Source organism: Rana temporaria, chromosome 12, assembly GCF_905171775.1.
Source record: "Rana temporaria chromosome 12, aRanTem1.1, whole genome shotgun sequence".
In the NCBI taxonomy this organism is placed as follows: Eukaryota; Metazoa; Chordata; class Amphibia; order Anura; family Ranidae; genus Rana; species Rana temporaria.
The window spans coordinates 17,568,902-17,586,145 of NC_053500.1; the positions used below are offsets into that span (position 1 = coordinate 17,568,902).

General features: G+C 42.2%; 1 protein-coding gene across 1 annotated transcript in view; it reads left to right on the forward strand.

The window, feature by feature from the left end:
* Nucleotides 1–16,941, forward strand: part of DIDO1 (death inducer-obliterator 1) — a 57,604-nt gene extending 40,663 nt beyond the window's left edge. The window contains exons 8-14 of the mRNA XM_040331428.1: nucleotides 96–197; nucleotides 674–812; nucleotides 3,600–4,137; nucleotides 8,176–8,329; nucleotides 9,094–9,183; nucleotides 9,605–9,800; nucleotides 12,549–16,941. Coding sequence (XP_040187362.1) covers nucleotides 96–197; nucleotides 674–812; nucleotides 3,600–4,137; nucleotides 8,176–8,329; nucleotides 9,094–9,183; nucleotides 9,605–9,800; nucleotides 12,549–15,856 — 4,527 coding nt within the window. The 3' untranslated portion in view covers nucleotides 15,857–16,941. The remainder of the gene's footprint in view (nucleotides 1–95; nucleotides 198–673; nucleotides 813–3,599; nucleotides 4,138–8,175; nucleotides 8,330–9,093; nucleotides 9,184–9,604; nucleotides 9,801–12,548) is intronic.
* Nucleotides 16,942–17,244: the final 303 nt, after the last annotated feature.

The following is a 17,244-nucleotide window of genomic DNA, read 5'->3' on the forward strand; positions in this document are numbered from 1 at the left end:
AAGAGACCACTTTTCCAAGTACTGGTTAGGCAAGCACAGTTACTATTGCATGTTTTGCTAAATGAGCTGTGTATTTTTTCCCTTCACTCCAATAGACTGCGGTTCTGAAAACCAAGTCTCGTATGGAACATAGAGCCCCCTCAAGACATTTCTTTATAGATATGGAGGAATCCCCTCCCATGTCCGATACTGACACGGTGGGTTTCAGGTCTTTTGTAGCATAGCTTGTATAATTGTGTGGGGATCACATTTGCACTGGCCAACTGTCCCAGACCCTGTTATATTGTAGGTTAACCTCAAATGGACATCAGCTGGTGTTTTCATTTTGGTTTTGAAATTTATTATACACTCTCTTGGCCAACCAGAGATGAGGGGCCTGTTTTCCCTTCAAAGATTTAATCTGCTAATGTTTGCCATTATGTTAATGTGACCCCACATTCAATGTGCTTTATGCTACCTGGCTGTCGTGAATCACTTTTCCAGCACTCACCCACTGCTTTGCACACTTAAACTACTGTGGGAACACTTTCCTGCACACTGCTTCCCTCCATGCTGAAATGTCACTTGGGTTTTAGCACTGTAGAAAAACAAAGCTTATTTCCTACTGAAAAGGCATTGATTGAAACTTCTTGTCCCCTGTTTTTTCTTTTCCTTATTCAAAATTTTGGTTTAGGAGCAGCAAGAAACGGCTCGTGTTCCTCCTCCGGAAAAAAGCACCTCGGCCCTCCCAGACATTTTCAGCAGTATGTTGGAAGACACAACAGGCCAGCATCGCGCCCATCTGTTTGATCTCAAGTGCAAAATCTGTACAGGTATATTTATACTGGAACTCCAGGCTAAATACACAGTTGGAATGCCTAAATGTTTAGAGTCCATTTACACATCCATTAATTTTCAATAGGCTGCCTTAATGCAGTGCACGGTAAGGTACCTCAAGTAGATGGTCCCTTGTTTTACCTACCAAAGGATTTGTAGTTTGGTTTCGCCGGCTGTGAGATTTACACACATCTGCAACACTGCACAAGACAGGAAGTAATGTGAAGTGGGTCACAAGAGGAAGTGATATGAAATCTCACCAATGGAGACAGACTGCTACAGAATACGTTGGAGTTGATTTACTAAAACTGGAGAGTGCAAAATCTGGTGCAGCTGAGCATGGTAGCCAATCAGGTTCTAACTTCAGCTTGTTCACTTAAGCTTTGCAAAAAACAACAACCTGGAAGCCGATTGGTGCAGCTCTGCATAGAAACCAATCGGCTTCCAGGATTTTTTTTTTTGCAAAGCTTAAGTGAACAAGCTGAAGTTAGAAGCTGATTGGCTACTATGCTCAGCTGCACCAGCTTTGGCACTCTCCAGTTTTAGTAAATTGGCCCCATGGTATGGTAAGAGTCGGTTCACACTGCGGCGGTACGACTTCGGGGGCGACTCTGCAAGTCGTCCTGAGGACGACTTCGGAGGCGATTTGCAAAACGACTTCGGAGGCGATTTGCAAAACGACTTCGGAGGCGATTTGCAAAACGACTTCGGAGGCGATTTGCAAAACGACTTCGGAGGCGATTTGCAAAACGACTTCGGAGGCGATTTGCAAAACGACTTCGGAGGCGATTTGCAAAACGACTTCGGAGGCGATTTGCAAAACGACTTCGGAGGCGATTTGCAAAACGACTTCGGAGGCGATTTGCAAAACGACTTCGGAGGCGATTTGCAAAACGACTTCGGAGGCGATTTGCAAAACGACTTCGGAGGCGATTTGCAAAACGACTTCGGAGGCGATTTGCAAAACGACTTCGGAGGCGATTTGCAAAACGACTTCGGAGGCGATTTGCAAAACGACTTCGGAGGCGATTTGCAAAACGACTTCGGAGGCGATTTGCAAAACGACTTCGGAGGCGATTTGCAAAACGACTTCGGAGGCGATTTGCAAAACGACTTCGGAGGCGATTTGCAAAACGACTTCGGAGGCGATTTGCAAAACGACTTCGGAGGCGATTTGCAAAACGACTTCGGAGGCGATTTGCAAAACGACTTCGGAGGCGATTTGCAAAACGACTTCGGAGGCGATTTGCAAAACGACTTCGGAGGCGATTTGCAAAACGACTTCGGAGGCGATTTGCAAAACGACTTCGGAGGCGATTTGCAAAACGACTTCGGAGGCGATTTGCAAAACGACTTCTGTATAGAAGTCAATGCAGGTCGCCCTGAGCCGCCCCCAAAGTCGTACAGGAACCTTATTTTAAGTCTGAGCGACTTGCGTCGCTCCTATTAGAATGGTTCCCATTGCATTGAATGGGACGCGACGCGTCAGGCGGCTGAGCCGCCTGTCGTGTCGCCCCAGTGTGAACCGGGTCTGAGGGTAAGACAGGTTATTACTTACTGCTTTTGTGGCTTCATATTAGTGTTTACAATGCAATAACTCAGTTAGATTGCCCATGGACAGAAATAAAAACATGAAGTGGTTCTAAAGCCGTAAGGTTTTTAACCTTATTGCATTCTATGTATTGGGGTGTAAAACATTTTGTGCTGCAGCTCGCCCCCCTTTGTTCTTACCTGAGCCCGATCCAGTGATGTGCACAAGCTTCTCATTGGACAGATTGATGGCAGCAGGAGCCATTGGCGTGGAGGGTGGGGCTGAGTCCCGCTGTCTGTGTCAATGTATGCAGCTTTCATCTGATGAAGAGGAGTGGCCTGGAGCATTGGAGAGGCATTCCAGAAGAGGAGGATCAGGGTTGCTCTGTGCAAAACCATTGCACAGAGCATTAAAGTATAGACATGTTTTGTTTTTTTAAATAAAAAAAAAAAAAAAAAGGTTTGCAATCACTTCAACTTCAAAAATGGAAAAAAAGACTTTTGCAGGAGTTTGGATTGAAGCATGTATAGCTGCTGAATGTGATTGTTTGCTTTAGGTTACCACACAGAACTGATCCTAGTGTTGCAGTTAATAAAGATGCACATTTAGACTGTAAGGTGAGCACTACCTAAACAATCCATTCATTTTTTACCCAATGGGAGGTTATTGTACTATTTAGTTTTGTAGACCAGGGATAAGCAATTAGCGGACCTCCAGCTGTTGCAGACATTCAAGTCCCATGAGGCATAGCAAGACTCTGACAGCCACAAGCATGACACCCAGAGGCAGAGGCATGATGGGAGTTGTAGTTTTGCATCAGCTGGAGGTCTGCTAATTGCATATCCCTGTTGTAGACCTAATGGAGATTGTACGGTCAGATTGTGGGGTCAACTTAAAGCAGCGTTTTTTTTTTTTTGTTTTTGTTTTTTAAACATATAAGGACACTTAAAGGGGTTTTAAAGGAAATTCTTTAATGCAAGGCTTTCTTCCTGGTGTGGAGAAAGCCTCTTGAGGGGGCGTCTAACCGCTACCATGTTGGCCATCTCTATACAGCTAGAACATGGCATGTTAAGTCAGTAATGAGGAAATACTACTTGTAGCAGAAGGGAGACCATAGCTAGTACTGCTGACTCTTCCTGACATTTTTGGGCTTGGCATCTGGCTTTCAGTTGCTCTTTAAGTGGACATGCCTTGCCCTACCAAGGCAGAATGCTGGTTTTGTTTTAAGCTGAATCTTTGTGTTTCTCAACAGGTCAGATATCTGCTGACGATGAACCTCCACCTAAACGTCAGAAGACGACAACCACCACTACTACCACCACCACCACTACTACGACTACTCCAGCTGTGAAGAAGCTAGAACCTAAAATAAAACCAGAAGATGATGAGCCTCCTCCACCTCCAGAAGATGACTCTGATACACCCATGGAGACCAATGAGATCAAAGACAGCATCCCCACTGTGGTCCCTGAACCAGTTTCATTGCCCAGTTCTTCTCCTCCACCCCCTCAGTCCCCTGTAGCTAGTCAGGCTCCCATACTTCCTGTTATCAACCCTGTTACCACAGTCACAGGTTCTGGCAGGGACCCCAGAAGAGCGATTAATCGGCCACCTGTACCAGCAGCTGTTGCGACACCGCCAGAGAGCAGCCCCAGAATCACCCGGGATAATGAAGACGCTTCAGCAACATCGCAGCCGCCACCTCCTGTTGTCTCTGCTCCAAAATCAATCTTGATGAAGCCAACCACCTCCGATCTTCGATATCTAACCGCGTCTTCACCAAACGTAAAGTGCGTAGTCTCAGCATTGATGTGGAACAAGTACAAAGCCCACTGTTTATTGAAAAATATTGCAGATGCCATTAGCATTTTCAGACGCAACTGAACAAAATACAAATACACAGCAGTGAAGTCTTTAGACCAGATACATACATACAGTAATAGGCTTATTCAAATAAGGCAATTCAAAGGGGTGTCAAAGTACAGAGTGCAGTAGGCCGTAACAAGTGCCTTGACATATTTCATATTGCTGTGGGTTACTGCACTGTGTTCCTCCTCCTTTTTTTTTTTTTTATTTTTTTTTTTATTTAAAATAAACTCAAGTATATACTTGAAGCAAAACTGCAGCATGCTCAGCAACCTGCTGGGTACAAGACACTGTGAGGTGTCAGGCTCTGCCATTCACACTACAATTGTCCTTTAACAGCACTGCCTGAGACCCAAGGTGTGTACAGAGAGTAGAGCGTGCACATGTGGGTGAGCACCTATGATTATCAGAGAGCCTCTGTTTGCATAGGAAAGGTTTAGAGCTGTGACCTCATGGTGTCTTCTCTCTGGCAGTTGACTTTACATTCTGTTTTTACCCCACTATGGGTACATTTAAAGGAGAACTCTCTGCATTTAAAGTGGAAGTAAACCCTCCTATTGTTTTCAGCCAAGGAAGCTGCCATCTTGGCCTCTGTTTAATCTGCAACTGCCACGATGCTGCACATGTGATCAGTTTTGAAACCAGCCATTGGATGGTTTGACAGTTTGGTTGAGAGCACAAGCAAATGTGACATCTAGTATTTCCGGCATTCCGGGAATGTTGACTGTTTTTTTTAAACTGTCAAATAGATGGGTTTACTTCCGCTTTAAGCTGACTACTTGAGCCATTTCTGTATAAGAGAAATAGTTTGGTGTCTTTGTGTCCGTAGCAGTCAATAAAACAAGCAAAAGATTGCATTACGACCTGGCGGGCAGACACACCACCCGTCTTGCTGAGCGAGTGATCACTGTAACGTGGCTATAGATACCTGTAATTCAGGGACATTTTGGAGGGATGACAAATTAGTGGAGACTGTGACTGAAGACCCTTGTCGGAGCCATGTGAGGACAGGTTATTTGGAGGTCTTTGGATAATCCTACTCACCACACATGTACACCGACTAACGCAGCATCCAAAGGGAGGGGGTATTTTTTTTTCATTGTACTTGTGTTATACAAGTAACATTTACCTGAAAGTACTTTTGCTGTGGTTCACATTGTGGCTTGCTGTTATATTTTTTATAACTGCATTTCATATACAGATATTGGGTTCATGTTCCAATGTCTTTTGGTGTATGAAACTCTCGGCAAATCTTTTGGCCATAGCAAGAGTATTGCTTTCCATCAATAAATCTGAATAGACTGGTGGCATGGAAAGACAGCAATGCACAGGCATAGCACAAAGTGGAGCCGCTGTATGTAATTTAAATATGGCTGCTCATATGAGCATGTAAATTACAAACTATTTAGCAATATTAAATCTGTTTAATATTGCTAAATATAGTTTGTAATGTTCATGTGAGCAGCCCCATTCACCATATTCTGTACAAATAGACAATTGGCTTCACATATGTCCTAGTGCTGGTGTCTAATGGCATTTGTAAATTGCTAAATGACACTAATGCCTGTTTGGAATGTTCATCTAACACTTTAAGATCACACATTTTACTGCCATATACATGCAAGTAGAAACATTATATATAATCATGTTATCCTACAGGAAAGACACTACCACTATAGATACTCTACATCTGCAGAGGAAGAAGGATGGACATTTATTGCCCGCCTTGTTGCTTCACGTTTGAGATTGTAACAAACGTTCATCGGTTGTTGTTGTACATCCACTGGGCGTTGCCCGACGTGTGTGGACACCAAGAGCCCCTTCTGGATACACAGGCTGATCTGGCTGCTTGACATCTGATCCAGTCATAATAATATACAGAGGCAGCACTCCTCCATGTGCCAGAACTGTGTGTACATACTAGTAGAGATAGGCAGAAAAAGACCATCAGCTGTTTTTGTTAATGTGGAAAAAAGAAGGTACCGTATTTATTGGGGTATAGCGCGCACCCCTAAAGTTGCCCTGAAATTCCTGTGAAAAAAAGATTTTTGTACTTAGTTTGGTGTCTTGCGCGGCATCAATCATCGGCCTCGTCGGGTCCGTCTGCGGCTTCGGGTGTCCTCTTCGTCGGGTCCGGCGTCCTCGCTCCTTTCCTGCGCCGAGTTTGACTACTGTGCCGGCATATACCGAGCGCAGTATAGTCGGCAATGCTCGCGCTGACATACAGGACGTGAGCGCGAGTGTAGCCGAGACTGCCCGACTATACACGAGTGTACTGCGCTCGGTATATGTCGGCGCAGTATTCAAACTCGGCGTATATCGCGCACCCACGATTTTGCCCTGATTTCAGGGCAAAATAGTGCGCGGTATACGCCGATAAATACGGTAACTGAAAACGCTTTATCAAAATGGGCAAGGAGGAGTAATCCCATTTATGGAGTCGCATTGGTTGCCCGGGATCAGTTGCCTCACTGACAAAGCCTGCTAGTAATAACTGAAGACAACATTTGTTATATGGGTGTAAGGCACATTTTAAACACCCTCTTTAAAACTTCTGCAATCAAGGCCATGTACTTGACATGCATCTACACTCATGCATTGTTACTACATGTAGTATAGGGGTGTATAGATTCAAAATGCACAAAATTGTGCTCTAGTCTTAAAACCCAGCCTTCATTTTCAATTTGGCACTTATATTTATATTGAAAATCTGGTCAAACATATTCAGCATATTTCTGCAACACACACAATGCCTCATGATTTTTATATATATATATTTTTTTTCAATACTGGCAAGTACAGAAAAATACCAGAAAGCCAGTGTGCTCCTGACTCCCTCTTACCACTGATCACACCTTGGGGTTGATTTACTAAGACTGGAGAGTACAAAACCTGATACAGCTGTATATGGCAGCCAATCAGCTTCTAAGCCTGTTTGACACGGGCTTCAGCTTGTATAAGAGCTGTGTGAACAGCAAGTTATGACAAAGCATTTGCAAGGTTTGCTGAAGCTTTTAAAGTACCATGCAGCTTCAGTTTGTAAATATTGAACACACATTCTAAGGCTTGATTCACACCGATGCATTTTTAGTGCATTTTACAGATTTGCACTACAGTCCATTTTTAACATGGTTTCCTATGAAACACGTTTTGTAGTGCAAAATGCATAGTTGTGAAGCAGGCCTTATAGGGGTGCTGATTGCTGCTCTAAATGACCTGCTAGCAGGCTTCAGCACTTCTTGAAGCTTGATGAAAGCCTACTAGCAGCTTGCTTAAAGTGGCAATCAATGCTCCTAATTAGGATCTGTGTTTAAGATTTTCAAACGGGTTAAATGGTACTTTCAAAGCTTGCTTAAAGCTCTGAAAATGCGTTGTCAAAGCTTGCTGTTCACACTGCTCTTATACAAGCTTGAACCCTGTGTAAAATGGGCATAACTTCAGCTTGTTCAATTAAGCTTTGAGAAAACTGAAAGCTGATTGGTTTCTGTGCAGAGCGTCCCCAGATTTTGCACTCTTCAGGTGTAGTAAATAAACCCCCCTTTGCCTCTGCTGCTCTAAGGTCCCAAGCAGTGTTGTCAGCCCTACTCAGTTTTCTTCTAATGGACCAGAGATCATTTTACTCTGTTATCGGGAGTATGAGGAGTTCTGTAGTCCAGCTGACAACACTGCGTGGAATTTCCCTGCAGCGGAGGCAGTGTTGTCAGCCCTCTACATTAATATAGGAGCTCACTGGATTTCTTGCAGATGTCTAGAGAAACCTATGTATGGAAGAGACATACTAAATGTGGTGTTAACTTTATTTTACCCAGACATACTTGATGGGAAGCTTCTTTGCATACAACTCCACGTTATTCAGTTTATTTCAGTATGTCAGTTATATCTCTGTATCCCTTGAATCTCGAATAGATTGATTGCTTGCAACTGCTCAATCCCTTTACACTTTAATATTCTACTTTTTACAGCATGTCTGATATGAGGTCGCCTCAAGATGGAAACACCTCACTCTTCCTCTCTCGTCTCAACCCAATCTGGAAGGGATTTATAAACATGCAATCCGTCGCCAAGTTTGTCACTAAAGCGTTCCCAGTGTCTGGTTCTATCGAGTACTTGAATGAGGTTTGTTCTGGTGCTCTTTGTTTGTTTTTATTTTTCTGTCATGAATATACAACATCCTTCTTTTTTTTTTTTTTCTTTTTTTTTTGTTGAATGGTTGCAAAAGCAAAAACCAGTTACAAGCACAAAGCAGGCTCATTTGTACCTAATTCAGCAAAGAACTTGGCTAAACTTCAACAAATTTGCTCAAAGCAAATACACAATGTTGAGTTTCCCTTTTTTTTTTTGTTGACTTTTTATGGTAAATGTTTCTGAATTCATAGTTATTTTACAACTAATTTATTGAACATTGATGAATTGCTTATCTCTGAATTTGAACCTGAGGTTTGAGACTGCACATACAGCTTGAAGCCGCTAGTACCTGACTGGTTACTGTTTGCAACACTTTAGTCTGCATGTAGCATCGTGATGATGGACTGAGCTACCTACCTACCTTTCTCCAGTCCTTGGATATGGAAGCGGTGCCCGAACAGTCACATGACCACAGAATAAAGTTTTATTACACTTACAGCATTTTTTACTATTTGGTATCCTACATAATTTCAACAGGAATGATTTACATATACATTAAGGCCGGGTTCACATATTAAACACGTATACAATTCTCATATGTGAACCCAGCCTAAGAGAATATTTTCTGTGTGGAAGGGCCAGTGGGTCATCTCTTCTTAAACAGTGACATTGGGCTAGTTCATTTAGCTGTTTGCAGTGTTTGTTTTCTTCTACAATACAATAGTGTATAATACTGAAATGTCATTTTTTTTCAGGACTTGCCAGACACCATCCACATTGGAGGAAGAATCTCCCCAAAGACTGTTTGGGATTATGTGGGAAAACTCAAATCATCTTTGTCGAAGGTAGGTGGAGCTTGGAACGCAGTAACCCCATTTAAGGCTATTTAATATTTTTTTATGTACTTTAGTCCTGCTAGATCACTGCAGGCTGGCCCCTTTTGCAAGTATAGCTAAAAAAAAATAGGTATCTATACTGTTTAAAATTCGGTAATACACAGTTTTGCTGTGCACATGCTCAGTTGCTCTCCACTTGGTATTGTGCCTAAAATATGATCCACTAGAGGCCAATCTGGGGGCTCCCGGCTTTAGCAAAATGGCAGCCTCCACCAAGAAGCAACAGGAGCAATGCTGGAAGCCATTTTACAGCACATGCTAATTTTGGTAGCATAAATATTAATGTGGAATGTATGTTCATTGCTAAACGGTATTTTTATTTTATCATATTCTGTTTTAGATGTGACTGTTGTGATTTTTCCATCTACAGGAGCTGTCATTAATTCGCTTCCACCCAGCCACAGAAGAGGAGGAAGTGGCCTACATCTCCCTCTACTCGTATTTCAGTAGTCGTGGACGTTTTGGGGTAGTGGCCAATAACAACAGGCACATAAAGGACCTCTATCTCATCCCTCTAAGTGCCAAGGACCCTATTCCATCGAAATTGTTGCCCTTTGAGGGACCAGGTAAGGAGCTTGTTCTTTAGAATGAAAATAAAATGAGCTTTCCCCAAACTGTAAATAGTTGATGGCAAAAGGGTAAGTATTTCCTGTATCTTGGCAGAATCCTGCATGCATAATTTAACATTTGATCTTTTTTATTTTTTTTCTAAATTTTCTGTGATTTAAAAAAAATAAACAATTTCTACAAAAAAAAGTTTGTCTGTTTTGAGTATTGGTATTTCGCTGACATACTTTGACATTGCTTGCCTGTGATATGTGGAAGATCCAGTGGGAACACATGGGATGCCTGAAGAAGACTTTGAGGATCCGCCCTCCGAAAGATGAATTGTCAGAACGTCATTTGCGTCTTCTGCTAAGCAATCTTCATCTAGACTTAGGCTTACAGTTCTGCATCCACATACAACCTTTCCAGACTTGTTGGAACCTAAGGCACTGAAATGAAAGCTGTCAAGTAGCAATCAAAAGTACCACAACAAAAAAAATACATTGTTGGTTGCACAATATGGTAGTGGAGCTTATTTGGCCTCTCAAGTGTCTGAAAGAAAAACTGATTGCCTTCCCATAGCATTGTTTGGTTTGCCAAACTAAGTTGATCTTACAGATGTGGCTTTGTTGGCACAACCTCATTATCTCAGCACACATTGTTATACACTCACTGCACTTCATTTACCTCAATTAAGAATGGGAGACAACCTGGAAGTAAGAATCGGGCTCACACCAGCACAACAAGGAACAGATGTAAACCAAATCACACAAAGTAAAATAAACATTTAGAATTTGTATAATCACAGTAGAGACTCAAGATCCTAGGCTTTTCTAATAACATTTCAAGTTTAGTTACATATTGAAAACTTCCCAGTGCATTTCAAACACCGCTAGCATACATGTCTGATCCACCTTTTATATTATCTTCACATATCCAGCTGAGAGTGGGAGATCATTCACAAAGCGTAAACCAGTTTTTTTTTTACAATGCATGGTGCTACCCATCTAGTTTTGCCCCAGGAGCAGCAAGTGGAGATGTGTAGGTAAACTACAGCTATCGGGTGGGCACTTCAACAATGCAACACTTGGTTTAATAAGCTGGGCATCTGCATACGACCTGCCAACAGGGGTGAAAAAAAAAAATCAACATGCTGGCTTTCTGAAAATGTCTGCTTTCGATCCACCGGCTTCAACACCGAACAGACAGACCCAAAGGAAACTGAAGTTGCAACTTCCTGGAGTGGTCATTTAAAGTTCTGAGGCTGAACGTTTAACTCAACAGCTAGGAAACTGACATTTTCAGAAAGAGGTTCGGCAATGGCAGACAATTTTTCTGGCTTCTTTTTGAGGACTTGCAGAAAGCCACATAACCTGGTTATCGCTCTTGCATAAAAGAGAAGGAAAAAGCACACAATACTTAACAGGCTGAGCAGTCATCCCATACCCTCCCTATAGATATATTGCCCTCACTGAATGTTCAGTCAGTTTATTGACCAGTTTAATCAACCACGTTTCCTCTGATTTTTATGAGGGCAAGATATTTTGTTCTACTGTCCTTTACAGTAGTATGAGGAACACCAATTTCTACTGTTCTCTATACAGTAGTATGAGGAACACCAAACAAAATACTCACATTAGATAGCCGCCTCACTGGACATGCCTTCCACATGACCTTGGTAACACCAGCATGTGATGTATAATTTCTAGATTACACATAAATTCTACTTTTATACACATCTCTGCACAAGGGAAGATGGGCCACATAAAGAGTGCTGGAAGCCTGGTTTCCACAAGTAAAAACGCATCAGAACTGTAGTGAGGTTTTCAACAGCACTATTTTTTTTTTTTTTTTGTCAGCATTGGGTTCCAATGTTCCATGAACTTTACTTTCCCTATGTTCATTGTTTAAGCCCTAACATACCCTTGCAAGTACTTATACATTAATGTTGGCAGTGTTGTGCTTGTCCTTGTCGACATTCACACAGGAGCTGACTTAAAGTCGCCTTTAACAATCAGATTTTGCTTCACGTCACTGTTTGTGCAACAACCCTAAGATGGGTGTACAAGCCCACAGAAACAAAAGGCAACTGGTATTTGGTTGTTACTGCCAGCTCTGTTTCGTTTGCAGTTTTAAAGGAAACCACTTTTGATGGAAAAAAAGGCATACTTTTCCTTGATAATGCTAGTTACCTGGCTGTATCTAGCTTTTGTGGGTGTCGCTAGCATTAAACCCGCATACAGCTAACAAAATCAATGGCCATGTCAAGAAGAGATGAAGACATTGGGGGTTGATTTTACTAAAGGCAAATGGGCTGTTTGCTTTGCAAGGGAATTTTCCCCATTGCTTAGTAAAAGTGCTGAAATACCCAATCGCATGTAAGGATAATTTTTGTTTAGACATGATTGGATGATGGAATCCAACAGAACATCACCTCATTCACTAAGCTCTAGGGAAATTTCCATTGAAAAAGCTTATTTGCCTTTTAATCATTGTTCTTGCATTACCATGACAGCCAGGTAGCTAACATTTACAAGGTAAGTAGTGTCAGCTGCTACAGTTTTTAGGACGTTTGCTTCAGAAAGCAGCCCCTGCTTTTGTTTAGTGCAATGCACACTTAATTACTAGTGCTAATGTAGCTGACTTGGTCTGTAGGGTAGGATGTTGTATCAATTTTCCAGCATTGGGTAATATACAAGTTGATTTAACTACAGAATTGTACACACACACTGTGGCACTCACAAAATTTTGTCTTTTTGTTGTTTTAGGACTTGAGTCCACACGTCCAAACTTGATTCTGGGGCTAGTGATCTGTCAGAGAAATAAACGCCCTGGTCCTATTGAGCCAGAGAAGATTGAAGAGAAACGTCCAAAAGCTCAAAGCCAAGAGGAGGCGGACATCCTGACATATACCAAACTAACCACCTCCATTTCTCAGCCAGAAAAGAAGAAATATCAACCACTATCTACTGACATGAGAAGTACCACACCCCCTGGATCACCACCACCAATCTCTGAGCCAACTCCAAAGGTTGTTCCTCCCATTTTTACACTGCCATTTAACAGAATGGAGAGTGTTGTCCCCACAAGCAACATAACAAAGGGTTCTTCTCCACCTGCTGAACAGCCTATGTCATCCGGAAAAACAGCCACTCCATTGGAGCACATTTTGAAGACCCTCTTTGGAAAAACAACTGAAACTAAAAATGAAAATGTGAATACGCCTGCCCCTGTTACTGCTGTTACTTCTACCATTACTACTTCAGTAGAAACTATAACTGAGAGAGGATTTGTAGATCCCATTGTGCAGCAGTTTGGACAGATGTCTAAGGATAAAGCTTTTGAGGAGGAAGATGATAGACCCTATGACCCAGAAGAAGAGTATACTCCAGAAAAAGCTTTTGACCCTACAGTGGTTTTTGACAATAATGATACACCCTACGAACCTGAACAGCCTTGTGAAAATTTATATGACGACGAGGCATATGACCCAGAGGATGAAACTATACTGGAGGAAGCCAAAGTTCCAGTTGAAGATTTTCCCAACAGGATGGCTGCCCAAAATAAAACCAAAACTTTGGAGGAATCTGCAGAATTTCTAGCAGAGTCTTCTGATTCACCATCCCTTCTAGAACAGCAAAAAATGCTGGAGGAGTTAAACAAACAAATAGAAGAGCAAAAGCGACAACTTGAAGAACAGGAGGAAGCTCTTAGACAACAAAGGGCAGCAGTAGGCGTCTCCATGGCCCATTTCTCTGTATCTGATGCTTTAATGTCGCCTCCACCAAAATCTTCCATTTCAAGCGCCGATCTGTTTTCAAATGAACCAAGTATAGCAAGTGCTGGAACCGATACTGATATTCATGTTATCTCAAGACGAGATCCTAGGCAAGCAAGAGACCCTCGACAAGCAGTAGCAAAAATAATACTGCCAGATACAGAAAATGTTCCTATTGCACACTCACAAACTGAGACACCACTTGTTCCTGTTGAAGCCCAAAGAGCCTCTCCTATTACAACATCCTCTATTAGTATCCAGAATGAGACCATACCTCCTGTTAGTAACCTGACAACAAAGGAAAGTATCTTTGAAAAGGCTGAACCTGTAGGCACCACTAAACCCGCACGTAAAGTTCTACTGCCAACACCACTGCTTAGGCCATTGCCACATATGGAGTTCAAAACCGGTCACTACCAGCAAGAGTCAGCTTGGGAACCTAAAACCAATGCTCAAGCTCACTTTTCTAATCAGGCAAAGTCTTCATTAGAAAATCAGACAGATGATTTTGAATCTAAAAATGAAATGTTTCCGCATAATGAGCAGATTCACAGTCCATCGGATACTTTTGTAGACCGTGTTAATCCACAGGACAATAATAGACCTGAGCCAACATTTCCAATGAGCCCCACAGTAGGCCCACCTCAATCGCAGCGTGAAGTTCTATCTGTTTATAGTGAACAAAGACCACCTCTTATACCTAATCCTCCAGGTTTACGGGCTTCCCCTGTCTATCCTGAAGAAAACATTTCATCTAATGTAGATAATTATAGGGACATGTCACCTGAACAAAACATTGAGCCCACAGGACCTGGACAGTTTGGACCCCCAGTTCATCACCCATTTGGAGACAGAGGCCATCTCCCTCATTTTGCTATAGCAGGACAGTCCCCTACTAGATTTGATAGACAAAATAGTCCTCAAATGGAATTCCAAGAACCTCATTTTGGTAGGCCAAATGATGGTCCCCCAAGATTTCAAAATCTGCCTAGGTATGATGATCCATCGCAGTTTGATAGTCCTCGTCATTTCGATGGTCCCCTACAGCATGACAATCTGTCTAGATTTGAAGGATCAAGAGGACCCATGCAAGCTCCATTTCTGGGTAGTCGAGGACATTTTGAAGTTCAGAACAGACCACAACCCTTGCTGTTTAAACCTTCCAAAGATGCTCCAATTCATTCTTCCTTTGGTGGACCTAGAGGCCCGGCCTCTAGCCTCTTTGGTCCTAGAGGCCAATATGCAGATGATTTTGAAGATTCACGAGGCCCAGCCTCCATTCCTTTCACTGGACCAAGGGTTCCAGCATTTGACGACTCAAATAGAAACTTGTCACTCAGTCAAAATCAAAGAGGCCCTAATGCTCTCTCATTTAGTGTAACTTCCAGGCCTTCTGAACAACCTCAGCCCATGAAACCTCAGCTACGGCCTTTGCTTGAACTCCCAACTGTTCCTCCTCCACATAGAAGTGAAGCTTGGGACAAACCTAGACCTTCAGAGTTAATTCAGAATTATGGGGACCGTAGGCAAGAGCCAGAGCCACTCTGGGATTCTAACAATTTCAGGCAAAATAAGGACCACAGAGGCTTCGAAGGTAGACCTCGCAACTTAGAAGGACGTAACGATCCAGAATCATCTGACCTTGTACCAAATCAAGGATCTGACGATAGACGAAGAGAAAGAGAGCATGATGTACAGTGGGACAGAGATAGGGGAAGAAATTGGAACAGAGACCGAAATAGAGACATTGATAGACCAAGAGGAAATGGACGAGATGGAGACAAAGAACCTGAAAAGAAGGAATGGGACAGAAACCGAGATAGAGACAGAGACCGAAACCGGGAACGAGATAATTTTAGAGTCCGGGACCGAGAAAGAGAGCGGGAAAGAGAGCGAGACCGTGATAGGGAAAGGGATCGAGATAAAGAAGGGGACCGAGATAACAAAGAACGAGAGAGAGATCGAGAAAGGGAGAGAGACCGAGATCGTGAACGGGAAAGAGAAAGGGACAGAGAACGGTTTAGAGACCGTGATCGAGATGTCTATAGACGTAGAGACCGATCCAGAAGCCGGGAGAGGGATAGAGATCGGGCCAGAGAAAGATCTCGTAGCAGAGATCGTGATAGAGACAGGGACAGAGAGCGTGATAAAGGTAGAGACAGGGACAGAGATAGGGATCGAGGAAAAGATCGCTCTGTGCGTAGCGGAAGCAGAGATAACAAAGACTCTAAATCTGATCGATCAAGAGATGTTCTGAAGAGCACATCACAAGAGCCCACACCCTCCAGTCACATGTAATGGACTTTGCAAAAAGAAAATGGAGTACATGGACTTGTAATAATATAAAATAGTGTACATATCTGTAAATTATTAAATTTTTATTTTATATGTCTAATCCTTTAAAGGACAAGTTGTTTCCGCTGTGTTTAAAACTCGCTGGTTTATGAAGACTGGTTAAAAAAAAAGTCTGTTGCGCAACACAAACAGTAGTACATTTTTACGTACTCCATCACTAAAGAGGACAGAAGTTCGTTTTGTTTTTTTTTTAAACCGCACTATGTTGTCATTTTTATAAGTAGGCAGTAGCTTGATTAAGTGCTGCCTTGCACTGAAAATCTCACTGTACATGTACCTTGTTATTAGTTGATGAAGTATTTTGTTTATGGCATCTTCCAAGAAAGCATCAGTGCATTTTTTCTCTTCTCTTATACAAAGGAGTGCTCTGTATATGGTGATTTGTGGGGGCAAAAAAAATGTGCTTGTTTAAATACTGACATATAATCAAAGCAGTCTACCCTGTAGGAGTCAACACCACTTCTAACTTAGACTAACAATAACATGGACATCATGATCTCCAAATTGATCCATTTGGGATTCTAAGCTCGCAGCCTATGGAAAACTTTAATGGTTTTGGGGGGGGGGGGGGGATGTGTGACTTGTTTATCTGGAGTTAGGGAAAAGGGATCCTCCACTACTACAAAGAGGTCTTCAGAGATGAGGGAACCTGTTGCGTCACGGAACTCTCCTTTAACGTGAACCAGGTAGATTTATAAACTTCATCTTGCTTCCCTACCTTACACCAGTGGGAGTTGCTGCTAAGATTTCGGTTGAGTTACATTTCGTTTAAGAAACCTTTAAAAAAAAAAACGCACAAGCCCCCTGCAACTATACAGCACAATAACAGCACATTTTCTTCAGGGTGAAACAATTGTGATGTACAGTCCTATCGGTTATCTGAGAAGCATTTATGAGTCAACAATGTGTTCATAAAATTCGGTTAATGTAAAATAGCTTTTTATATGAAAAAGAAACCCTTTATTGTACACTAACTGTAAAATATATATATTTTTTTCTAAGTAGAATAAAAACCTACTATGTGGTCAGTTTGTTTCCCTGCTTTTTGTAAATCATTACATCATTTAAATTATTTGATAGCGGTACTATAAAAAAACGTGTTTTCTGATACTTTATGAGGGAAGAGATGGACAGATGTAAAGTTTATTTAAAAGTCAGTGGGCTAGATTCACATAGATTAGCGGATCTTTAGATCCGCGTAATCTATGTGATTTACGATCCGCCGGTGCACTTTTGCGAGGCGAGTGCTGTATTCACAAAGCACTTACCTCGAAAATTGCACCGTCGGATCATAACTCCCCCAGCGGAATGCAAATTCCGCGGCTAGGGGG